The following is a 26,783-nucleotide window of genomic DNA, read 5'->3' as shown; positions in this document are numbered from 1 at the left end:
GACCTCATCTTCCTTACATGAAAAACCCAAACATAGAGAGAAAGAGAAAAATTCATGAGAGAAAAAGAAAAATTCATTAGAAAAATCCTTCAACGAATTATCTCACCGACATATTGACGGTATTACCTGAATCCTTTTGAGAGGGCATAAAGGCTTGAGAGACATGGATAATGGAGTAAACGTACGCATATTTGTCATACATCACAAAAAGAACACCTTTCTTCAAATATTGATATTACATCTAAAAATCAAAAATTTTTTTCCTGTTAAATTAAGTAATATACATCTACTGTATACAGTATGTCAACTCCTTTTAATTGAGAAGAAAAAAAGAAAAAATTGTCAAATACAATTTCATACTTATTCAACTAATCTAATAGGCAAACATTACTACCTCCGTATCCTAGCTAGCAATGCTTGCTAAAACTAGCTGGACAAATCCTGTAAACAGCGGTGTTACATACAGTAAATTAAAACTAAAATATGTATACGTCATCGTTTAATTTCAACCTTAGCTTTTCAATTCCTTTTTGTTCTGGCACCAAATACAAACTTTTCAGCTCTTTACTTGGAGATACATTTCGGCGAAAACTGAAACTAGACGTAAAGCTTTTAACGAGGTGTTACTCTCCTCTGCTGGTAAGCGAAGTACTGTAGTAGCGGGAGGTATACCCACCATCCGGCACAGACACAGTAGCCAACACAAGCCACTTTGCATTTTGTCTCGGAGAAGAATAGACGTCGGTTCTCTTCCGCTTTATTCATTTACCAACCATAATAAAGACCCAACTGGCCTAAAATTTTCTAATATTTTTTTTTACTTTTTTTCCGTATGTGTTACAGTTTACACTAACACTAATTTCTGCTCACCTTCGATCCTATAGTCCTATAGCTTCGGTGTAGGAATGAGAGGAGAGGCAGTACATTAACCTTCATCAGGTGTTAGGCAACTTTTCCTTCCGAGGGAGAGTTACCCTTCACCAACCACTGTCCAGCAATCTCCCCACTTATGGAGAGAACTGCCGACAGCGATACAGAGGTTGATTGCCTTTTCCGGCCTGTGGGAGAGACGGTCTTCACTTGATGATTTTCCCTTCGGAGGATTCCTCCGATGGGATTGGATTCATCCATTCCCACAATTTCTTCGGAGAAAGAGTTAGGTTACTGGTTGTAGCGCCTGTTTGTTGCCACCGTACCCTCAGGGTACAAATCAAGTCTCTTGAGCAAATTCCCTTCAGAGTCATTGCTGCAGATAGTGATGCCTGCCCCCCAGTTGCGGTCGCTGACTCTCCCTTTGATGAGTCTCGTAGAGACACAACAAAGCTCTTGGAACTTTATGAGGCTAATCCCTTGGGATGTATACCTTATGGCTTATAACCTCTTACAAGGGAAAACCTCATGTAGGCTATACCTCTTCGGAGTTATTACCAACATTGTACCTCTTCAAGACACAACAAAGCTCGTGGAGCTTAACGAGGCCAGTCCCCTAGGGATTCACGCCTCATGGTTTCAAGCTGTTAAGGGAGGAAAACTTAGGTTCTTTGACAAGAGAATGACAAGGTTAATGCCCTAGTGAGATTACCCCTCACCCAGTGAGGTTAGGGGGAGAGGAGCTCAGAGCGCTAACACTTACAAGCTTACCTACTCACTCGCCCTTACTGGCAGTTCAGTGCTCACACAAAGCTACATGCTAGAGCCATCTCTCGCCACCACATCTAGTCGACTAAGTCGAGAGTTTAGCCTACATTCCATCCTTAGCGCTTAATACCTCACTCGCCCACTGGGAACATGTTGTATAGCACTTCATCTTCTCACTATGAGTAAGTTATCATGCACAGACATTCAAATTGCCTGCTCATGCGAAAGCACAACTGTCTTGTCGGCGCTTGCTAACGCTCGCCAGCAACGACTACTACTACTGATGTAGTACAGTGTCATGGACATGGTGATCAGTTGCCTCTTCTCCCTGTCTCTAACCATTTAGGTCACTTGATTTGGTATACTGTAGTTACCTTACAAGTTGACACCTTCATAATAAAAGGTAAATGGATGACATGAGCTATGTTGGTTGTGTATGCACACCTAAAATTGTACGAGTCTCGTTAGACAAAACCTTCAGGGGTTATTGCTGCAATTTAGGATGCCTACCGACCGCTTGTGGCGCCGCATGCTACCATTGTGCCCCAAGGGCACAACAAGTCTTATTAGACAATCATACCCAGCTATTGCTGCATATAAGAATGATTTCCAGTTGCTTGTGGACGCTGCACCCACTGTGATTCGGAAACGAGTCTCGGGAAACAATTTTTGGGGGTTTTGTCTCTAACTTCTCTCTCCCTACGCGTTTGAGAGCTCATCAGTATGCGATCTCTGCCTCACCCAATCAGGCACTCAAGGCACACTGCTCTTGTGAAAAATAACCCTTTGAGATTATTCTTTTATTTGCTTACAGGTCTGTCCCACCAATAAGGTGGGCAGGCAAACACCAATTGCCAACAACGCCTGATAGCTTCACTAGCTGCATGTACTTTTCGTGGGCAAACGAAATGTTGATTATAGCTAGTCGAGGATCTTATACTTTAGGCAATAATATTGCGCCTCGAAGCACAGACATTATTCCCGTAAGCAACTCAACGAGCTCTGTGAGGGTGCTTATAAACGGAAACGTGTTCACATTGCTCAGGTTCGTTTTATATCACTTACCCGTAGGCAGAGAAGTGAAAATTACAAATAACCGCATGCGGCAAACAAACTATTACTGCTGACAACGTAGTTCGGTAATCGATTCACCAGTTGCAAGCGTTACTCTCACCGTCAGGTGTACACTCGCGAGAGATAACAATGACTATTTACCATCATACAATGGGAACTTCATTGCATTGAATAATTAGACCTCTTCCTAATTCAACGGTTGTACAGTATTCTATTGGGAGAGTAAGGTTATTTATAACCTTTCTACTCTCCCTTAACTATCAGATGTAGTCGCTCTCTAGCAAACTCCTTTTCCATTCCAGGCAGATCCTCCCTAACTTCTCCGAACTGTTCGTGTAATTATTGAAAGCACATGGACTCTGAGAGTTCGCATAAGCAAATTCCTTTCGGTAACGAAGAAATATCAAACATTCACCATTTATAACGATTTTTCGGTAGTGGGAAAGAGGATCATTTGCCGAACATTAGCAATGGATGCAACAAATCTTTCGCACCAATCTCGAATCTTCGTTCTACCTCAGTACAGTATTCCCATTATAAAAATGGAAGAAATTTCCGTCTAGAGAAAAAAACTTGTGTGTGACTGGTCCGTAGCTGGACTTATACTTGCTGTACAACGAGTAGCAAGCAAGAGAACTCTAACCCAAGACAGTAGGAGACCATGGTGCAGAGGCTATGGCACTATCCAAGACTAGAGAACAATGGTTTGATTTTGGAGTCTTCTCATTCTAGAAGAGCTGCTTACCATAGCTAAAGTATCTCTTCTACCCTTACACAGAGGAAAGTAGCAACTGAACAATTACATTCCAGTGGTTAACCTCTTGAGCAAAGAAGAATTGATTGCTAATCTCAGTATTATACCAACTATTCAGTGTATGTGTAGGCAAAGAAAAAGTGAATCGTACCAAGAGAGAGGGATCCATTGTAGTATTGTCTGGCCATATATATTGTTACGTCTGCGTTCTCCCAGCGATGGGGGAGTCGGGTAATGTCTAGGTAAGAAAAGCATAGCCAAGTGAAATCTTGCCTTGAGAAGTCACATTGCTTAGTCCTCACACTTTTCCAAAATTGCTCTGCCCGTTATCTCTCACTGGAAGTTAGCGAGGGGATAGGGTGTACTCTTCCACAGCTCATACTAAGCATAAGACCAGCCAGTTAGTCTTGGATTTCAACCTACATAGGTGTGTCTCCATAGTAAAGAGCTGAAAGGTTTGTATTTGGTGCCAGAACAAATGACAAATTTGGAAAACATTTGTAATTTTCCTAACCATACAAACCAGAGCACTGTAAATATATATATATGAGAGAGAGAGAGAGAGAGAGAGAGAGAGAGAGAGAGAGAGAGAGAGAGAGAGATTGATTAATTAGTTTTTCTGCTAACCATGCAACCCTGGAGCTTTTTACTATGAAGATACATTTCGGGGACAGCTAAAACTAGCCGTAAAACCTTTATCAAGGTGTTACTACCTTCAGCTGGTTTGTGTGGGGGGGGGGGGGGGGGAGCAGTAGCCAACACAAGCCACTTAGCAATTGCAGGCAGGACTTGCTGAGGGTGGGTGACGGCAGGCCAGTATGTGTAAAGAGCTTCAGGTTTGTATCCATCCATCTACTTGTGCCTTGGTAGATAGATAGACAGACAATAAGTAAAACATTTGTAATAACATCATCTTTGCATAACCAAAATCTAGCATATACACAGAATGCTTTGTAATTTATTAGTCGTCTTATACTACAGATGTGAGATAAACTAATTAAAATTTGGTACTGGAGACTGGTTGTTTGTATTATTCACTTGCAACTGATGAAATTGCAGTGGCTGTCACACCAGGCTCAGGATTGCTAACCAACCCCTAAGATTCAAGTTAATGCTTCAGCTCTGTATCAGCACAAGGCTGAAGAGTGAATGATACCCCTATTGCCCTTCCGTAAGGTGATGGAGATCAGTACGGGTTGGACCGTTCACCTGCAACTTCTTACCTTCTCCTGGCCCACTGTGATGATGTTCGGTCTGAGTAGAACTCCTCACATGCCATGACACCGGATCAATCTCACATGACCAACTCCAAATCTACCCATTAGTGGGCGAGTAACATCATACCACCCTAAGGAAGAGAGAGATCACTCTAAGTCCCAAAAAACTTTTAGCAAAAGGCCTTTCAAAGCTACTACTACTTCGTTTTCCTCTTTTTAAAGAGAAAATTACCAACAAAGGGAATGAAGTAGGGAAAAGAGACTGATAAGATTGAGGGTGTACCTTCCTTTCCCTTCCAAACCATTCTTTTTTCACAAGGGAAGAATGGTCTGGGGGACCAATACTGACTATGCTTGCTCTGAGGAGGAAGCTTCAAGAGCTCCCCCTGAGTAGGAAGCCACAAGAGATTCATCAGGAAAGCTACAAGAGCTTCCTCTGCTAGAACAGAAACCCCTACACTAGGGGTTTTGTCATAGGAAGAGCAATGGGAACACTTAATGTCCCTGCAACAATAAAACTCAAAGTATGATTGTAAGTAGGTCAAGGACGGTGGCTCCTCAACATCCGGATATTGATAATGTATCTTTAAATTTGTATGACTCTTTTAAAATTTTAGGTGTGATTCTCGACAGCAAATTTACTTTTGAGAAACACATTAGGTCTGTGTCTTCTTCAATTGCACAAAAAATTGGCTTATTGAGAAAGTCTTACAAGATTTTTGGTGATCAATCTATTCTGAAGAAGTTGTTTTGAGTATTGTTCTCCTGTCTGGTGTTCAGCTGCTGATTCTCATCTTAATTTGTTGGACAGAAACTTACGGTCTATTAAATTTCTTATTCCTGATTTGGATATTAATCTTTGGCACCGTCATTCAATTAGTTCATTATGCATGTTGCATAAGATTTTTCATAACTCTGACCATCCTTTACATTCAGATCTCCCTGGACAATTCTATCCTGTTCGTAATACTAGGCAGGCAGTTAATTCTGATAGACAGACCTTCTCCATCATGAGACTCAATACTACACAGTATTCTAGAAGTTTTATTCCAGCTGTTACCAAGTTGTGGAATGATCTTCCTAATCGGGTGGTTGAATCAGTAGAACTTCAAAAGTTCAAAGTTGGAGCAAATGTTTTTATGTTGACCAGGCTGACATGAGTCTTTTTATAGTTTATATATGACATATCTGTTTTTGACGTTGTTAATAGTTTATATAGGACATATCTGTTTTGACGTTGTCACTGTTTTTAGAATGATTTATTGTTAATTTATTCTCATCGTTTATTTATTTCCTTATTTCCTTTCCTCACTGGGCCATTTTTCCCTAGTGGAGCCCTTGGGCTTACAGCATCTTGCTTTTCCAACTAGGGTTGTAGCCTGGCTAGTAATAATAATAATAACACAGGGATCACCAATTAGGGAACATAGCTCCATATGAACTTGCTAGAAGAATAATTTTTACCATAAGGCACACAGGTACTGGCAATGCTCAATCGAAACTGGCTAACTCCCACCCAAAGCAGAAATACTACCATGAAGAGTGATGAATTGCTGAGTACATAGTTCTCCTAATCGGATGAGCAGGAGCAATAATTCAAAGAGGGAGGGTTACTTACTGTCACCCCTTAACAAAGGTACACGACAAATGGGGTTTGAAAGGTTATATTATATCCTCAGGAAAATATCGAGACACGACATAAAAATTAAATAAAAAACCAACACTCATCACTAACAAATGTAAGATAAAATCCAACAGCTGAGATTACGCTATGGTATGTCTGCACCCCTTGCAGCAAGACAAAAGTGATTGTATATGCATGGGAACAAATAGTCCTCCTCTTACAAAATACCCAGATTACAGAATGTTTCTGTGAATGAAGAAAAATAGGTACATCTTCAAATTATTATTTTTGAAAACAGTATTATGCACTATGAACTCACCAAAAATTCTCCATGTCTGCATCAGTAACTTGAATTTGATTCTTGAGATCATACTTGTTACCACAGAGAAAGATTTTGGCATTTTCAGCATAAGTTACAATATCTAACAGATGCTGAGACAGTATATTAAAGGAGTCAGGGTTATCAAGGGCAAAAACCAAAATTGCGCCTTCTGCAAATTTATAGTAGGATGAAGTTATGCTGGCAACTCTTTCCATACCACCTGTATCCCATAGCTGCAGCTGGAATATTTAAAACAATGTAAATTTTATATACAAAAATCTATACAGATGTACAGTATCTAGCAAATATAAAGACTAAGGAGAAACAAAAGTAAAAATATCCAACTTTCTCACAAAAGATGAATAATCAGTATTTTACAAGTAATTTTCAAGAACTGGCTCTGGGAAGATAAATGTTATACACAAGTTCAGCAAATTCTAAAAGTAATTTGTACTTTTCCTAGCTATACAACCCTAAGTCATTTCCAATACAGAATTGTCTCAAGCGGAGCTGGAACAGTTGTTGAAATTGTTAACGAGGTAGACAATGACAGGTGGTGAGTGAGGGCGAGTAGCCCAGCCTACTCTCCTGCCAAAGATTCTTCACTCCAAAATCTAGTTCAGGACTGAGAGGGGTTTGTAGTGGGAAGTTTAAATTTAAAAGGACTTTGGTTTGTATAGCTAGGAAAAATACAAATTGCTTTTAAAAAATTTGATTTGCTCCTACACATATACTGTACTGTACAAACCTTTCATCTTTTAAAATAGAGAGAGACTTGCTTGTTGGTGAGTAATAAGTACCCTTGAACCAAACTGGTCAGTTAATTTTTTTTTTTTGGGGGGAATATGTCTTCCTAGTCCAAAACAAAAGTAAGGAAGATGGTTCCAACATCCTCCTATCAGACCATCATAGCAATGAGTATGCTGATACGGCTAGGCCAGTACTTGGTTATATATCTGGTACTCTTCCAATGAAGAAATCTTTCTCCCTGAAGAGATACCCAGCTCAACATGACAATAGTTAGACATTAATTCCACCATCCTAGATATTCATTCCACCATCCTCCCCCTTGTGAATGGAGGAGGAGGGAAAACTACTAAAAGATCCAGTCAAAAAAGAATGACAAACTGTAGTTTACCAGCATCAATTATCAGACCCAGCATGTAACAATACAAATTATTCATCCCTTAGTAAAGGGAAGACTAAATGAAACAGAAGAGCCAGTCACTACTTTTCCTCCAAACTTGCATCAAACACGTTACCATAGACAAGATGCTTCCTCTCCTATATGGAAAGTGGGCTGGTTACACAACTACAGTAGTTGAGCTACCACCACAGGGCCAAGAACTAAAGTGTTGTGGGACTTGTGGGTATATTCCCTAGAATGAAAGGCTGTGAAGGTTATTTGGTGCTCCCAAACAATTTCTTCACCTGTCTGACTGCAAGATTCTTCGTAGTCTATAGTGACATCAATACCCCTGGCTTTGTGAGCTCTGGTTTGAGCTGGTACCTTGACCACTTGAAACGATTGAAGCATGTGCTCTTTGGTTGTCTCATAAGACCAGAATGAGACTTCTCAATACCTCTTCTTGGTTTTTCCAGAACTAAGGTAGTATCGCTGACACTCAAACCCAAGATCTCCGAGTCCTCTTAAATTACCACTTAAAAGCAAAAGCATCTCCTCATGATTACCACCTGCCACTTCATGAAGTAAAGGGATTGGGAAAATCTCAAACTTGGGTTGTGTATTGGATTCTGAGTTTGGTAAAAAATTTGGACTACAAACTAATAGACCTTCTTCCACCCTTATGGAATAAATAAGAGTCCATACAACTAGACAACTCTCTTTGCTAGAGCTACTGCTAGCAAAATTACAGTCATGAGAGAGTTGAAACTCTGTCTGATGACCCTTTCAAAGGCATTCGGTACATGTGTAAGACTTGAGAATATGGGTCATGTCCCACTCCCGAGGCCTGAGGTCCTTGGGTAGGCAAGACTGCTCAAAGACCTTCACGAGTATAGATAACTCCCACAAGGAGAAGTTATGGTCTTCAGTTAGAAGACAAGGCTCAAGGATAAGCAGCACCTTCCACAGCCATGGTCTAAGAGGAGCTTCTTGGCAAAGATCAATGATTAAGTCCATGATCTAAGCTAAAGATGCTAACAGATCAGGATTCTACTTGCCTTAAAGCCATTCATGAGCAACGAGGCTCATCCGAAACCTGACATGTACAACACTTAGGAGAACAGCCGGGGAGTCAGACAGAAGAGGGGAAAAGTGTATATTTCTCCATATGAAACTGGCTGATAGCTCTACAGCAATAATCACCACCCAGTTGTGCATCTGCCTTATCAATTTGCAATGTGCCCCCTTGCTTGTTGATGTAAGCTATAAAGTGGCATTGTTGCTCATCAAGTGCTCCCTACAACGTTCTTGGAATGCGTGTAACTTTAGAATGTTAATGTAGATGCATTACTACTGCTGATCACACACCTGAAGCAACTAGATTGCCCAAAAGAAAGCCTCATCCCTCCTTCAATGCATCTGAGAACAGTTGCAAGTCTAGTGGTGAAGAATCAAGAGACTACCCTGGTGAGGTTTCCTTTGTCCAGCCACCATGAAAGATTGGCCCTTACCTCCTGTTCCACTGAAACAGGAGAGAACAGAATATCTGAAGGCCAACCAGTGATCCTCCTACAGCCCTAACGAGATCTCTGGTAAAGATGTTTGGGACTCCCTTGAGGAACGAGCTTCTCCAAGGAAAGGTGACCGAGATAACTTGCTAACATAGAGCATGAAGTACCGTCTAAAGAGAACAATCACGCTACCTCAAGAGTTTCCTACTACAATCATCTGTGGAAAGACTCACTGCTGTCACATTTACTCCCAATTCATCATAATCGCCTGATGGGCAATCACGACAAAACCAAAGTTGATTATCTCAATCCTGTAGCAACAACCTCTCTTACGATGTCAGAATGAACCAATCGTTAGTATACATCAAAAGACATATCCCTTATGAAAGATACCAAAGCTGCTGTCAGTGTGAACATATATGTGAACACCTGGAGAGTAGTGGACAGTCCAAACATAGGAACTTGAACTTGTACATCGCTCCGCTGAAGAAGAAGCAGAGGTACTTCCAAGAGGATTGATGAATGGGTGCTTGAAAGTACGCATTTTTTAGATTCCATAAAAGCAATGACTCCTTCTCTGATGGAACTCAATACAATACATCCCATTCTATCCAGAACAAGATTGTCGTACAAATTAGTTCAGGAGAGAGATTGATGACCAATCTCTAACCTTAGATGAGTTATCCATCAAGAAGAGTCAACAGTAGAAGTCGGGAGATCTGTCAATAAGGATTTTGAGTGCAATCTTTTCCACAACCCCTTCGCCTCTGCAACAATGTAAGCGCTTCCGGTGACATTGAAAGATATGAATGCTGTCATTCTGCATGAAAATGTATTAAGTACCAATCCCGAAGAACACCACTACCTAAGGTTTGACCCCCTTTTCTGTCAGGTTGCCCAAAGGCATGCAAAGCTTTCCCTCACTCACGGCAGCAGTAGAGGAGGGACTCCAACAAAAGCATCACCTTCTATACCTTCTTTGCCTTCCTCGCTGAACTGGTCAGGTTGTGGGACTCAAAAGTGCTTTACATACACAGGATCCTTCCGAATGGAATAAGTTGCAGGTGGTCCTGATCGGGCTCTAAAGGAATTCAAGTAGACCTTCTTCTACATTGATTCCATAGATATTGCTGAACCAACAGGTTTGTCTACAAATGCTCTCAAAGACCTAGGTCCTCTGAGAGAGTCTGTATGGTGGATCAGGAACCCCAGCAAAGCAAATTTCCACAACTCTGCCACTGCCTGCCCTTTACTCCTCCGCAAGAGTGAAGTGGACCTCTGCACTAAAGCATTTCAAAATGATAGTGCTATCTCTGGACCATTTAGATTGAGAATTGGGATACCAAAGACTCAAAAGTTGATCAAATGGTTTTCTGCCTGGAGTGATGAAAAAGATCACATTACACTTGACAGCACAAGTCTCCTGTACTCTTTTCAAGAGTCTTGAGTTGATGACGCCCTCTTGTCATAGCAAAGTATGTCAGAGTGCCTGACTACTCGTCAAGTCACAAGACTGGTTGAAGGGTGGGCATGGAAAAAAGTCTCCTTGGTCAAAGAGTAAGAAGCCGAGAAAGGCGTTACTTTTTATCTGAGTCTCCACAAAGAAAGACTTGTCGTCAGTATGCAAACTGAGGGGTCCGTAAAATCTGTTTCAAAAGTGTTTAGGGGGAAGGATCTTGTTGGACTGACTGGAAGAAAATTCTCACATCCACATATATAACTCGTTCCAGGGCAAATTAGCAAGATCTGATCATGGCAGCTTCAGAGGTCTCAACCGTCGAAGGGCACCCAAGCAATCCTAAAGAGAGAAGGGAGTAGAACTCCCTCATCCAAGAGAAAAGGTGAAGAAGAGCAACGAAGATCTTCCAATATCTGGTCCATGGCAAGAGTATAAGTCCTCACATGGGGCTGTGCATCCACAGCTAGTCTGGCTACCAGGGTAGTAAAGCCAGCGACCTGGGCCTTGGCCCCACGGGGTCATAGCTCTGGCCACATACAGGGCTATGGTCATGGGATACGACTACGACTAGCTTCCTGGATTTCTTGAACCTCTTGTGAGAAAGGTCAGAATCAGAAAGGGAAGAGGGGGTTCTTCAATCATTGAAGATGTCAAGGCAACCATCAATGGCAAGGGTTTCCAAGGAATAAACCACAGGGGTTGTTCGGACAGGAACAACCACACAGGAAACACTGTTAGAGGGGAAGTGGTAGGCAACCTCATTGGCATCCATAACATATACAGAGGGGTTGAGGTTACTGGTACAGGAGTATGAGAACCACAGGCCATAGGGTGTCAGGCACAGGGGTGATAGGCACTGGAACTACACACACACACAGGTTTATTAGCCCCAGACCCTTCTTATATTCTTCCAGGATCAACACTTCCTTTTCCATAGGGGCAGAAGTTTCTTGCCTTAAGAGGTACTGCTGGGATCATCACCAAGGTCACTTGTCATTTCTAGCACTGGGATGACCACTAAATCACTGGTGTCACCACTGCGGACACCTACCTGCAAAACCTAAAGAATGGCTTGACCTTCCTTAGGTCTCTCATCATCGGCAGTTTACAAGGAAGAGCTTACAGCACAAAACCTTAAAAAACTCAGATGTAAATTCGAGATCTCCCTGCTCCTGAAGCATACTCCTCAGGAGCAAGCCAAGGATATATATCCAGAAGATTTAGCAAAAGACAAACTCGATGAGGAGTGCAAATTGTTAAAAATTATCTCCAGTATTGTCATGAGCGTTGCCTAGAGTTATGCCAAGTGGTAACTTTTTCATCTAATTTTCATGCCTGTTAAATTGTTTTATGGTTTTATCTAAAAATTTCATTGTGAATTATTGCTATATTCAATTTGGATGCTAGGGGTTATAAATTGTTCTATAATTACAATTAAAAACCTTGAAAAATGTGTGTATGGTATAGTGAATGAGTATTTAGGGATGTGTGGAATCCATTGAGTTAATTTCCTTTATTTCATATAGGAAAAATTGCTTTAGTTTAACTGTATAAGCATTTTGGTTTGAGAGCTTGTTCCCAGAATGGATTAAACTCGTAAACTGAGGTAGCACTGTATATGTGTAATTTTGGACATTTGATTTGCATTGAATAAATTGCCTTTTTTCTTCTTTGGGAAAATTGCCTTAGTTTACGAGCATTTTGATTTACGAGCACAATTCTATTACAGATTGAACTCAAACTTAGGTACCACTGTATAAAGGTATGTGTATTTATGGACGTTTGGAAGCATCAAATGAATTTCCTTTACTTCTTACTGAAAAAAATATTTTAAAATACAAGCATTTTATTTAGGTTCCAAACTTGCTCTCAGAACAAATTAAAATCATAACCCAAGGTACTACAGTATTGTATCTTACAAGAGCACGACACATCAGGGACAAGGTGCTCAGTCTTAAATACCAATGAAACAAAGACAAGATGAGACATCCCAAATGGACAACCTTGCCTGTTATAACACCCGATGAATCAGTTTATTCAGTAATGGGTCCAAGAACAGGCTAAGAAACACACTGAGCCAGGGTCAGAGTATTCCAATCCCTCCTTGGCATTCCCCATACACCTAGGATGAGGAGCAACCTTAAGGGTAATAAATGATCTGAGCCCAATTGAAAAGGAGGAAAGAACCAAAAAATTTCTTCAGCATCAACCTTGCAGAAGGTTACAGGGTGATGACTCTGGACAGCCATGGCCCCCTACACAAGGTGCTAAGTACCCGAGGATCTACAGTCACCTTCGACAGAAACATAAACCATATCTTACCTTTACCAGCCTTAACCGGGGCACTTCATATCACAGGCTTTTCTTTTTCCATTGCGAGAAGTGCACCAAACAAAAACCAACCAAAGAAGAAAATTAATCAAAGATCAAAGTTGGCAAAAAGCAGATGGCAGCTCAAGTCAAAAGTGGCTTGATCCTGACAAGGTGAGCTGGACTGTCCCCATTACACCAACTGTCATTAACTAACTATTAAACCCTAACAGCTGTTACAGCTCATGCTGAAGTATTTCCTACTTGAAGATTGAAAAGTTTATATTAGTGTTGGAATAAAGTAATAATAAATGATATCATGACAAAATCACACAAGTATTTAAATGCATAATAAACATAATAATCAGAAATAAAATAGAGTTATATATACTGCTACTAAAATAGTTATAGACTGTACAGTATACTGATAATTAAATAATGGTCTTACTTTGACTTCTTTATCGCCAGTGCGATAAACTTTTTCATAGTGATCAAGTCCTAGCGTAGACTTCCTGTCTGTAGCAGTCACAAAAGTATTGGTGGCATATCTACGAAACAATGAGCTTTTCCCAACTCCATACTCTCCACAGAGGATTATCTTTTGTTCTGGCACCTTGATACTTGCCATTACGGCATCTGCAAAGGGAAAATTACAGTACAGTATTTAATATAAAATAATTAGCAAATAAGAACTCTTCCTTTTATAATCATACATATCTTTCTACTGTCAACATAAGTCCTTAGATTAACCAGATCTAGCATATTAGCATAATTCAAATACAGTAATATGACGAAAAACAAGTTTACATGATCATATTTAATCCAAGACAATAAATCCTACAAAAACCACAACATTGTTAAAACAATTTGAATTTTTCCTAGCTATACAACCCTGCATCATGTATAAATGGTTTTACTCCTAAGTCATTTTGCTACGACCAGAAAAGAAAGAAGTGCCTAACTGGCAACACTGTATGGTTACCAGCCATATCTCCATGCTTGGTTAACACGCGCCAGTCTCTAAGGCTGGGCCCTTATCCGTATGGTCAAGACTTGATGAGTGGATAAGATGCAAATCTTCCGAGCAAGAGAGAGAGAAATTAGTAGAAAATGCCTATCTTCTGATGTAGAGACTTAGGGTTTGGACAGAATTTGTTTATTTTTATGATGGCTAAAGACACTCCCTCCAGAAAATTCCTTGATTCTGAAAAGCAAGAGGGAGTGTAAGGTCAACCAATATTTCATCGGAGACAATTATCATCCAAGAAAGCTACTATTATAGATCAAATGTGAGGATCAACTCCATGAGTAACTGCACTGTATGTCGACGGTCACAACTCCTGAGGTCTACTGGTTTGATCTACCAGTCATAATTATATGTGAGGGCTAAAGAGCGCATGCTTTAGTGCACAAGTTTAGCTCTTGCCAGCACTAGAGACTTATGTCAAAGAGAACTTACACTTGTGCTCTTATGATGTGCTTAAGAGTAATGTATGTAATGTTGAGGTGGAGTGAACCATCTATAGTATTCTAAAACCCTAACGGCCTGAGCACACGCCAGGGATTCAACAAGGTTAGTCTTATTACGCACGCATTCAAAAGCATTGCCTTCATGAGTGTGTTGCAATGCCATACCAGCAAATCTGAAGAAAAAATATAAAAACGTTCTGAAGAGCTAGCATGCTCTGGTGAGAGTGAGCACTGAAGTGAGAGTCGTGTCCACCTCTGAGTCCATGCATCTAGGCGATTTACATCTAGCGATGCTTCTTGATGCTGCACGTTTGAGCAAGGCACATGTGGGCTAGAGCATCTGATTAAGGCAAGCCTGTGGTTGAGGCGCATGTGGATGAGATGCATGTTGGTAGAAGGTCGTCATCTGTCCATCCAGATGATGAAGGGGGGTCCAGCAAAGGTTAACAAGTAACCTTGCCGAGGGTTGAAAAAGCTTGTTTGTCAAGTTTTAGCATCTTGATTGCAGACCAAGTCTGGCGATCAGTAAGCAAAGCAATCGGCTTTTAATATGGGAGTTTGAGAACACTGAATCAACAGCAACCGCTAGGATACCTGTTGTTTGCATGCATAAACAAAGAAGGAAACAGAATTTCTTCAGGAAGTAGCCTGTTCCTTTGACTTCAGGGAAGTCTAACTACAAGGCAGCAAAGGTGAGAATCCTGTGTTCACCTTTGGCCAACCTAAAGAGTTGTGGGAGACATGTTATAATTAATCATGACTCTCACTCAAAGACAATATCCCAAGACGCAATAGTCATGCCGGGAACAAAGTCCACGAGTACCGAAGAAAAATGATGGAAAGTGCTTGAAAATTTGCCAGTCTCCCTGCCCCTGACAGGCAACCACCATCCAACTACCAACTATATTTGTGCCGGAACAACTCCTAATTAAATGACAAAGGTTTGTATTTGTGTAGGAATAAACCTTATTTCTAAGGTTAGTATCAGTTCGGAGGCTGCCAGCAATCACCATTAAAATTTGGAGACTAAAATTGACAAATAAACTTAGAATATAAACAAACATTGTTTCTCAATCATTTAAAATACCATAGGAGGATGAAAAACCCATCCCCTAAGCTATGCTAACTATGGTTATGCTTGAATAAACAATCTTCAAGACTGTATTCACTCATTTCTATTTTCCCCCTTAAAACCCAACTTTCAAACTGTGGTTCCCCAATAATGATAAGACATGGAGAGAGAGGGTATGGCATAATAAAATAACCATACATGAGTGAAAAATAAAAGTTATAAAAATAGTAAATTTTTAACCATCATAAGTAACTGTTAAACTCTCCCATTTCTCCCTAATCCAACATGGATTGCATGTTCTTACCGTGCACAAAACTGTAACCCACTGTTTACCTAAGACGACCTTGGGCATCGCATTTCTTTTCATAGCATATTTAAGTATCCATAAATGATAAATGTGCAGTTCTAAAGAATTAATTACAGTACTATAAACAAGAGACTTGCCTAAGCTATTAGAAACCCAACTTTTCACACTTATACTGCTTCATTCTTACAGAAGTACACTTCATTACATTTCTTGGCAAACCTAACAAGTATATGGTAGACATCACCTTATTTACCTAAAAACCTAGGTTAAACTGTCTCCATATCCTAAATCCAAGATAGGCCTAAGCTTGTCCCATTTCCTCAACTTGAAGAGCCATTAGAAAAAAAAAGGTAGTATGTAGACTGATGGACACATCCGCCAGCTAGTTGTAGTAGAGGCGACTACGGAGGATGGTTCTCAAGGTGGTGTTCATTTCTCAGTTTTATCCATTTATGACCATAATTGTTGGTGCAAACCAGTTGGTTTTTTCACACCAAAAACCTTAGTTATCCACTGGGATCCATCCCTCACTACTTACAGGGGGTAGAACAAATTATGTATCAGGTGGTTTGTACCCATACTTTATTTTACTTAATTTAAGGGCTGCTTTCCTGGTCCTATCAGGTAGGGCAACCTTACTCTCTACAGTACCTACATATTCAGTCTATCGTATACACTCTGTCAACAATAGAGAAAATTTAAGAGAACCATTTGGAAAAATATATAGGGAGCCCTTATATATCTGTGGCCAGTTCTTCCCTCGTTCTTAAGACGTGGCCGCTGTACTACAAAAACTGTGTTTTTCTGCCAAACCTTTGCACAAGAACACCACTACTTCAGTTCAGTTGTTGGGCGGAGGGATTAGTTTTTCCATCGGCACCTCATTAGCTTTCTTCTTTATTCTAATTCTTGAATTTTCTTCTCTTTTCTTCCACATCTAATATATATTTTCTTTTCTTTTCTCTATTTCTTCTTTCTTAAACAACATGTTTCCTATTACCTTCTTCTTTTCTTGTTCGTACGGCTGCTGTAATTCTATTATTCTCCTCCTCTCGTCGCTGAGGTCTGGACAGTATCTGCCCCACATAGCTTACATTCTACCCTTCCTCCTACTTTGTGTCTTTTCCTATCATTTAATCTTAAACAGTTGGCCCAAGCTCTATACATAATGACTGAATCAGGTTTGTTATCATAGAACATTGTTTCTCAACCACCTAACCTACCCTACAAGCCGTGTCCTTCCCTACTTATCTAATGGTGCGACCCGCCTTACGCTGCCGTATTCTTAGTTTAACTTTCGTTTGATTCGAAACCTGTTTCCCCCCTAGCAGGTGGCTGCCATCATATATACACCCCACGTATAGTTCATGTATTTGGCTAGAAATTAAAAAATTATATAATTAACAAACACTTACAGCTAAAGCACACTGCAAAGAAAGGTTGGTACTCAACTTAGATGATGAAGAAGAAGCCATCATACGAAGAAAATCTTAAAAAAAAAAAAAAAAAAGTGATAAAGTGTGCACAACAAAACTACACAACAGTAGATCTAAGCTGCGAAAATGGAATGAGGCCCCAGAGACGTACGAGGGCACCATGAGGTAAGAGGATATGTAACAGCTTCTCACTTATCCTCCCCCTTAGTGGATTAGACTGGGTAAAGTCTATTGGGGGTGCAGATATCTATGGTTATCTTCGGATACGTCCCTGATTATACATGATATCTTCGCATAGACGTTCCGGGGTTAGAACTCTGTAATACCTGACGGTAATTCTCTTGTAATATCAGTCGCAGAAATATTATACAGTAGGATGCTGCCGAAGGGAACTTCCATCAGGACGGCATGGCTATCTCACCAAAAAATAGATTTTTCCTACATCAAAATCCGTTTTAAACCAGACAAAATCTGCTTCAATGAAATTGGGTTTGGATAGTAACCTGCCTGCCGTAGGCTAACTATGACAGGTCACTTACTTATTTGAAAATTTCACGATTCCAAAATAAACACTTTACTAGCTTATTGACAGTTTTTAATACGCTATTAAATTCTACAACTGCATTAAGTCATTTAACCGTAGAATAATGAGTGGGCGTACACTGTCTTCCTCACGGCTAGCCTTGACAGGAGGAGAATCCTAGGAGGACGAGAATACTTTTCGCCGAGCAAATGCAGTCTCGTGTAGATATATATTTTTTATAATAACTTAAGAACTGAAGAATAAACCTCGTAAATTAAAAATGTTTACGAAGCTACGAAGATCTAAGTCTTCATGTTGGTGTACGGTACGAATGCAAATTTTAGACTCGGTCAGCACTGTTTGACTCTGCACAACTCGGCTTTTAGTATTCCCTGTCATTCTATTTAGATATCCATTAATATTATTTCAATTTTCACACCATACCAGTTCTTCTCTACCTAATATAATAAATTTAGCAATCTTAGTAACTCTAATCGACTGACATAATACTAACTTGTAAAGGCGGTGGGGGGCCTTCACCAAAATTGTTATTCTTCAATCAGCTGAGAACTTTTGAGTCAATTGACAAACTGAGAATTTGTTGAGGATATTTCTTAGCCGGTATTTATTAGTAAATTATTATAAAAAAAGAGTCTTAATATCCCAAGTTCGTTCGCTAAATTTATTTTTATAATCGAATTTTTTAATATGGTAATTATAATAAAGACGTCGGCGCGGGATATTTAAATAATTATTAGCAAGAAAAAGAGAATTTATGAGTTGAATAATACAAGAGTACACAAGATCAACATCAAGGTTCAGATGAATATTAATATTAATATTAACATTAATATTAATATAAAGAATGTGAAAGATAAGCGGGGTATTGGGAATTGTTTAGCAGAGAGAGGGTTAATATTATTTGCAGATGGTGTCGATGCAATGAACAATATCAATCTTTTATTAAAGCAGGAAAACGTAGTTCATAAAACACAAAGAGAATAAAGAACTTTATTCTATACAATGAATCAAAATAAAATAGTGAAAACATAATTAATTTAGGAGTTATACTAGATAGTAAGCGGGCCATATTCAAAACTTTAAAAAATGAAAAGATTAAAAAAAAAGTATACCTAACATATAGTTATAGAAAAAAAAACTTTTATAGAAGTGCTAATGTGAAAAAAAAACATTTAGGAAAAATATTCTGTATGACAAAAATGTGATATACATAACAAAAACTGAAATAGAGATAGGCTTACTACATGAGATATAAAATGGGATACAAGTAAGTATCAGGTGCTAATAAAAGTACAGATATTACCACAGTAAGGGAAGAGATAGGAACAGGGATATATTCCATTAAAACATAGGTGATATATGGGAAGCCTCAGTAGGCCTATAAAAAGTAGCCTACCCTGAATTAGAAAAATAGAGGAATTAAAAATGATAACCTTCGATATTCAAGAAGGTGGTGGTGGAAACAACCAACAAAATGTTTACAATAGTTAAGCCTATATAGATAGCAAATGAGGAAAATAACAAAGTAAGAAATGAAGGTGCTGTTATAGTATGTGGCCTAGGAAATTCTGTCACTGCGACAGTATGTGGCCTATTTTAAAAAGCACATTCTAAATATCCGGTAACAGATAGGGATCAAGTAAAGATAAGCAACCCATAACTGACTAGTAAAGAAAAGCACTCCCGAATTTGAGCAAGTAAAGATGAGCACTCCCTAATGGGATTAAGTAAGTAAACAGGTAAGTACAGTATAGTTAAGCACTTCCGCTAGGAACGAGCAGGCATATTATTAGGGTTTCAACTATAATTAAACACATTATATAATTTTGAATTTTATTAGTGAGCAAAATTATGATATTAATGCCCTTAAAATATAAGAAATATTTATTAAATATACAATAGAAAAAAATAAAAAAAAATCGCAGGAGTCTGGTCCTCAACCAACAGTGGCTTAACAATTTGTTCATACACAGAACGTTCCACGTTAGAAGTGGTTTCCTTAAGAATTTCTGAGGTATATCATATCAAAAAGTAAAATTTTACCTCCTAAGACAATAATCAATGGTTTAAAATCCATTAAGAGAAAACAACCCATTAGAACATCAAAAGTTATATCCAAAAAATAAAGAGATCAAACAACTCGTTTAAGCATCTCGTTAATCGAGTAAGTGTTGAACTACTCAAAAGAAAAAACATGAATAATTTTCCCAAATAGAAAAACAAAACTCGTTAAATCAATTAATAGAAATGGTAATTTACGCGAATTTAAGCAAGTAAAGAAAAACACTCCCATGTTTGAGCTAGTAGGCTAAAGATAAACACTCCCTGTTCGTGCGGGGGTGCTTATCTTTACTTGATCCACATATAGTTATAAAACTTCTGGTAACAATTAAAGTTTGCTGCTTTAGTTTATGTTTAGTGACCGGTAGTTAAATTAATTGAGTTACGTTCTTTTAGTATGTTTAAGATTCTCGTAATTCTTTTTTTTTATGAAAAAACAGGTAATATTTTTTTTAAGAGAACAACTCAGTTTACTTAACTTACCCCTTCAAAGTTGTCACTGGGAGAATTTTACTTAAAATTTATTGCCATGGATGAAAGTGCAAGGTTATTTTTTACGAAATAAACTTAGAAATATACAGGAAATGAAAGATGTAATATAAATCTAAAAAGTATAAATCTTTGGCAATACTTTCTGCATAAGTTATTTTTCAGAGCAAGAGCCAAGAATCAATACATTAAATGCATTGAAAATATAAACTTAGAAAGTCTGAGATAGAGAGTCGGGGAAATACATTTATTGTGAAAAATGTGGAAGGTTTAGTCTCCTTTCTGTTATTTTGCCAGGAATATACCAACGCTTTGTTAGTTGAGTGGCAAAAAAAAAAAAAAAAAAAAAAAAAAAAAAAAAAAAAAAAAAAAAAAAACACAATAAGAGGACATAACAATATGAAAAATTATATTTTGTTGATAAGATATTTGGAAGAAGATTATTGCCATCACCCACCCGTTAAGATACTACCGCTAGAGAGTTATGGGGTCTTTTGACTGGCCAGGTGGTACTACGTTGGATCCTTCTCTCTGGTTACGGTTCATTTTCCCTTTACGTACACACATCCGCACTGAATAGTCGGGTCTATTCTTTACAAATTCTCCTCTGTCCTCATACATCTGACAACACTGACAACACAAATTACCCAACAATTCTTCTTCACCAAGGGGTTACTGAACTTACTGTACTGTAATTGTTCAGTGGCCACTTTCTTCTTGCTAAGGATAGAACAGACTCTTTAGCTATGGTAAGCAGCTCTTCTAGGAGAAGGACACTCCAAAATCAAACCATTGTTCTCTAGTCTACTGTAGTACCATAACCTCTGTACCATGGTCTTCCACTGTCTTGGGTTAGAGTTCTCTTGCCTGAGGGTACACTTGAGCACACTATTGTAACTTATTTCTTTTTCTTTTGTTTGGTTAAAGATTTTATAGTTTATATATGAGATACTTATTTCAATGTTGTTACTCTTTTTAGATATTATATTTTCCTTGTTTCCTTTCCTCACTTGGCTATTTTCCCTGTAGGAGCCTCTGGGCTTATAGCATCCTGCTTTTCCAACTAGGGTTGTAGCTTAGCTAATAATAATAATAATAATAATAATAATAATAATAATAATAATAATAATAATAATAATGGTAATAATATCTGATGTGAGGAAATAACAAATTTGAATAAAGAAAAATAACAAACTACAGGTAATGTATCACACGGCCTCCAGAGATGTTACAAAGGACATCCAAGTTAAGAACTTAGAGTCAAGTCAGACTAGTCAGCAGTTCAACTTTTGGCAGTTGGGCCTGAGAATCCTTGTGACATTTTTTTTTATACATGTGATTGGAAAAACGAATTTTCCATTTTGACCGTGAAATTGTTAATCCTGCGAAAAATCGGGCAATGGTATGTCTTTATTGTATTTATTGAATTTAAGAAGAAACTAAAGACATTACTTTTCACAAGATCATATGATTTGGAAGATGCTACAATCAAAGAATTGTATAAGTTATAATGAAAATGTTTAGTTAGATGATTAATAAGGACCCGGCCGAGAAGTAGTTCACTCGACTTCAGTGGAGGGTTGGATTTAAACCCAAAACAAGTAAAGTAAGTAATTTTATATATCGTTTCCCCACCCAAAACCCCGAGTTCCCACTGGGGGTCCCTCCTTATCATAGGATATAGATTTATATATATTTCTGAAACTATTCATTTGCGACGGGAGCGAGTGTCATTTTCGAAGAGAATTTTTTTTTTCAATATGAATAAGTAGTTCTTTTCCTAGGTTACACTGTCCTGTAATACAGTACAATATTACCGTGGTAACCCACTTAATAAAACAAGGAAGATCCCAGAGGAAATCCAGATTTTGGGAGGGAAAACACTTGAAAGCGATTGATCTTCAGTAGTAATTACAGCCATAAATACACAATAAACGGATTTTGAGCGAAGCGAAAAATCTATTTTTGGGTGAGATAGCCATGACGTCCAGATGGAAGGTTCCTTCAGTAGCTTCCTTGGGTATATTTAACTACAGGGATATTCCCAGAGAATTAAACTACAGGTTATCACAGAATTCTAACTTCTGGTGCGAGTACCCTAAAGGTTTCCCTTTAGGATATCGTATATCAACAGGGGACGTATGCATTAACACGCCACATAGCTATCTGCATCCCATATAGAGTTAACACTTCGATATGGAAAGGTGGAGAATAACTGGGGAGCCGTTCCACAGTTACACTCGTCCGTGGCTGCTTTTGGTACTCGAAACGTAAACAAACGGGCGCCATTGCTAAATGACGTCACGTCCGTCCTCATCCTGAGGCCAGCTCCTTGCTAATCTCCATGATACAGCAGGACAGGGCGGGGCCTGAAAGGCTGGACTAGAATAGACGGGAGGGTCCATCAGGACGTCATGGCTATCTCACCCAAAAATAGATTTTTCGCTTCGCTCAAAATCCGTTTTTTGGGCTCAAGCCATGACGTCCTGATGGAAGTGTACCAGAGAATTAATGTATCGTTGAAAATTTCCCCTTTTTAAGTAAGTGCCAAGGGCTCCGAATAGAGGTATGTAATGTGTCCTCGTTAGAGTTTCCGTGGGGATCGAAGCTGCCCCCCCTGGCAGAGAAGTCCCGGCGGATCATACCAAAAGCCGAAGTGATCATTGAAGGGCTACTCACCCTGCGGAGAGTTCGTGCAGGACTCAGAGACAAGACAGAAGGTTAATATTCGGGTAGGAATATTCTCAAGTGTAGACAAGTGATAATTAATCACAATACTCCATGGAGGAGAGATCAATCTGGTCTCGAAGGCAGGACGAAGGTGAGTATTCAAGTAGGAATATTACACAGCATGAGTGAGCATATAATACAGGTAAATTTATATTATTCTTCTCATTCCAAAGGGAAGGGGTAAATGAAACTATGACAATCATGTATTTCATAATAATAATAGGAGCGGAGAGAGACACACATGTAATAAAATAGACATTTTATTTCATAGATTGCAGATTATAGTGATAACAATTGCAATAAAAGGTGTAAAGTTAATTTACAATAATAAGAATAATGTACATAGAAAATAAAAGACTTCAATCTTGAATCTGAAAGAAATTTCACTTTTAGAAACACAAGTTCCGGAGGAACGTCAGTCTTTTTCAAGGAAAAACACATCATGCCCTAGGGCATGTGGCACTCATGTGAAGTCTCTGACATTTCACCTTGATAAGAACAGTCTATTAGAAACACTAAGTGTCCATGAAATCACTATGTATCACACAAGGGTCAACACAGCCACCCGTAGAGTAAAATTCCCAAGTAACTCGCTGTTCTATGCAGAGTTAAACGGCAGACCTGCGGCTACCACAAAATGTTTAACTTCATGCACTTGCTTCGCGTTGTGCTTGAAGAAAACGCGCGACGATTTCCACCCTGTGAAGCTCTTGAGGCTTTCGAAATCCATGCTCTGGAAGAAATTCAGAGAAGACGCGACTTTTCTAGGATCATGACCTGCGGGTGTACTGTCAGGATCCGCTCTGCGAATGAAGTAGGTGATTTTCGTTCTTAGTTGTTTCAGTGACAGGTCGCTACCCGATGTTTCTCCTTTGAAGAGTTGACCTCCACCGAAGTCTGAAGTTCTTCGAAGATAGACCTTAAGACTCTCCACTGGGCATAGAGAGACATCTTCCTTCAGGGGGCAGATTCTCCAAGGGTCCCATCTCTTGGTGGGTAGTTCATTCTTTGCGAAAAACGTCGGATCAGGGAAGAGAGTAAGTTCTCCTGTGTCTGCGAACAGGATATGACCCTCGTCTCTTGACAATGCCACTATTTCGCTGACTCGGGCTCCCGAGGCGAGAGCAAAAAGGAAGATAACTTTTTGAGTCAGGTCCTTTAGAGGGCACGAATCGTTGTCCAGGTTAGAGGCAAAATGGAGCACCTTGTCCAGGGACCAGGAGATAGGTTTTGGTGGAGGTGCTGGGCGTAGTCTAGCGCATGCCTTTGGCAGTTTATTGAAGATATCGCTGGACAGATCAATCTGGAAAGCGTACAGTAGTGGTCTAGTCAAAGCCGATTTGCAGGTGGAAATCGTGTTGGCCGCTAAGCCTTGTCCATGAAGGTGAATGAAGAAGGACATGCAAAAATCAATGGTGATTTCCGTAGGGTTTTTTGCTTTGACGAACGAGACCCACTTTATCCAGGAAGATTCGTATTGCCGTCATGTGGATTCGGTCTTGTATTCCTCGAGGAAGTCTAGACTTTTCTTCGAGATCCCAAACCTTTTCTTTGCGGCCAGGGAGAGAAAATCATGAGATGAAGGTCCCTGACTTTCAGTGATGAAGCGAAGACAGTCGACTTCTGTACTTGTTGAGAGAGAACTGGGCCCGGGAGGGGGATCAGCGTGGGCTGCAGCTCCAGGACCAGGGGGTACCAATTGCTCCGGGGCCACTTGGGAGCCACTAGGGCCGCTGTCCCTTTGAAGGTTCTCAGTTTGGAGAGGACTTTCAGCAGAAGGTTGGGGGGGAGGGAACAGGTATATCCTGGACCATCTGTTCCAATCCAGTGACATGGCATCCACTGCTTCTGCCTTGGGGTCCTCGTACGGGGCCACATATCGAGGAAGTTGATTGTTGTCGCTCGTTGCGAAGAGATCGATCTGAAGTTCCAGGACTTGGCGAGAGATGAAGGAGAATGATCTTGCGTCTAGAGACCATTCCGACTCTATTGGGCTTGTCCGTGATAGAGCGTCCGCCGTCAAGTTGCGGAATCCTTGTAGGTGAACTGCAAACAGGTGCCATTTCTTCTTTTCTGCCAGACGAAAGATTGGAAGAAGTACCTGATTTATCTGGGGCGATCTCGAGCCCTGACGATTGAGACATCTGACTACCACCGAGTTGTCCAGAGTCAGACGGATGTGGATCGAGGAAGGCGGGGAGAGTTTCTTCAAGGTGAGAAGAACCGCCATGGCCTCCAAGATGTTGATGTGAAACGTCTTGAATAGGGGAGACCATGTTCCCTGAACCTGTCGTTGGTGGGAGTGACCTCCCCAACCCTCCAGTGAAGCGTCCGTGTGGATGTTGATCGATGGAGGCGGGTGTTGAAGAGGAATGGACCTTTTCAGGGCCTTTGCTTCCGACCACGGCTTTAATAGTAAGCGAAGTCTGTTTGGGAGCCGTCTCTTGAGGTCTCTTCGAGCGATGGATGCGGAACGTCTCCAGACTCCCGCGGCATCCTTTAGCTGTGCGCGAAGCACTGGGTTTGTCACAGAGGCGAACTGTAGAGAGCCTAGAACTTGTTCCTGCTGTCATCTTGAGATCCGTTTGGATTTCAGCAGTCTTCTGACAGACCCTGCTATTTCCTTCCTTTTCTTCTGCGGGATGGAAAGGCGGTGTGACTGAAGATCCCAATGGATTCCCAACCATTGGAACTTCTGAGCTGGAGAGAGGCGAGATTTCTCGGCGTTTATCTTGAATCCCAGATGTTCTAGGAACTGGGTGACTTTGTTGCAGGCTCTTACACAATCTTCGGGCGATGTCGCCCAGACCAGCCAGTCGTCTAGGTAAGCCATCACTTGGACGCCGCGCTGGCGGAGCTGTTGGACTATGGCGTCTGCCAGCTTGGTGAAGATCCGTGGAGCCACGTTGAGCCCGAAGGGCATGGCCCTGAAGGCGTAACTTTTCCTTTGGAGTCGAAATCCTAGGTAGGAGGAAGCGTGATGATTCATTGGAACGTGCCAGTAGGCATCCACCACGTCTATGGAGACCGTGTAGGCCCCTTGAGGCAAAAGGGTCCTTATTTGTTGGAGAGTCAGCATCTTGAACTTGTTGTTCGCAATGAACTTGTTGAGAGGGGATAAGTCTAGAATGACTCTGAGTTTGTCGGAGTCCTTCTTGGGAACGCAAAATAGTCTCCCTTGGAACCTGGTTGACTTTACCCTCCTGATCACCTTCTTGTTCAAGAGTTCTAGGACGTATTCTTCCAGGAGGGGGGTTGACTGTTGGAAGAATTGCTGGAAGGCTGGGGGTGGTTGCGTCCAGCTCCAGCCTAGTCCCTTCTTGACGATGCTGTGCGCCCAGGGATCGAAGGTCCAACGATCCTGGAATTGGCGGAGTCTTCCTCCCACCGGAAGCACTTCATTGCTTTTGGTGTTCCGAGGGTTTGCCACCTCGGCCGCTAGCTCCCCTTCCTCCTCTGCCTCTGGAGGGGCGGCGAGACGAATCTCTGCCGGAACCTCTGCTTGAGCCCCTACCTCTGGGACAAAAGGTAGTAGCATGTTGCTCGAATGCAGGGGTAAAGACCGGTGACTGCGACACCACCGGCTGGGTGACCAACTGAAAGGTCTGCTGTGGCTGTGCTGCCACTTGGGGAGTAGCG

The 26,783-nt window shown here is 40.4% G+C and overlaps 2 protein-coding genes across 5 annotated transcripts in view; one reads left to right on the top strand and one right to left on the bottom strand.

Annotated features, from left to right (window-relative positions):
- RabX6 (RAS oncogene family member RabX6) overlaps positions 1 to 18,431 on the bottom strand; it is a 44,303-nt gene extending 25,872 nt beyond the window's left edge. For 2 of the 4 annotated variants that reach the window (XM_068354718.1, XM_068354721.1), the window contains exons 1-3: positions 18,358 to 18,431; positions 13,484 to 13,671; positions 6,627 to 6,868 (exon numbers count right to left, since the gene is read on the bottom strand). In XM_068354718.1, coding sequence (XP_068210819.1) covers positions 6,627 to 6,868; positions 13,484 to 13,663 — 422 coding nt within the window. In that variant the 5' untranslated portion in view covers positions 13,664 to 13,671; positions 18,358 to 18,431. Of the gene's footprint in view, positions 1 to 6,626; positions 6,869 to 13,483; positions 13,672 to 17,981; positions 18,112 to 18,131; positions 18,156 to 18,357 lie in introns of those variants that run through there. The other 2 variants (XM_068354720.1, XM_068354719.1) reach the window with 2 other exon arrangements.
- A 3,369-nt stretch (positions 18,432 to 21,800) lies between these two features.
- The window catches only part of LOC137624220 (protein sel-1 homolog 1-like), a 40,109-nt gene continuing 35,126 nt past the window's right edge, over positions 21,801 to 26,783 (top strand). The window contains exon 1 of the mRNA XM_068354715.1: positions 21,801 to 21,816. The gene's annotated coding sequence lies outside the window, so the exon portion shown is untranslated. The remainder of the gene's footprint in view (positions 21,817 to 26,783) is intronic.

Source organism: Palaemon carinicauda, chromosome 31 (assembly GCF_036898095.1).
Source record: "Palaemon carinicauda isolate YSFRI2023 chromosome 31, ASM3689809v2, whole genome shotgun sequence".
In the NCBI taxonomy this organism is placed as follows: Eukaryota; Metazoa; Arthropoda; class Malacostraca; order Decapoda; family Palaemonidae; genus Palaemon; species Palaemon carinicauda.
Note: the sequence above shows the minus strand (reverse complement) of the source record. Positions and strands in the feature narration are given on the sequence as shown.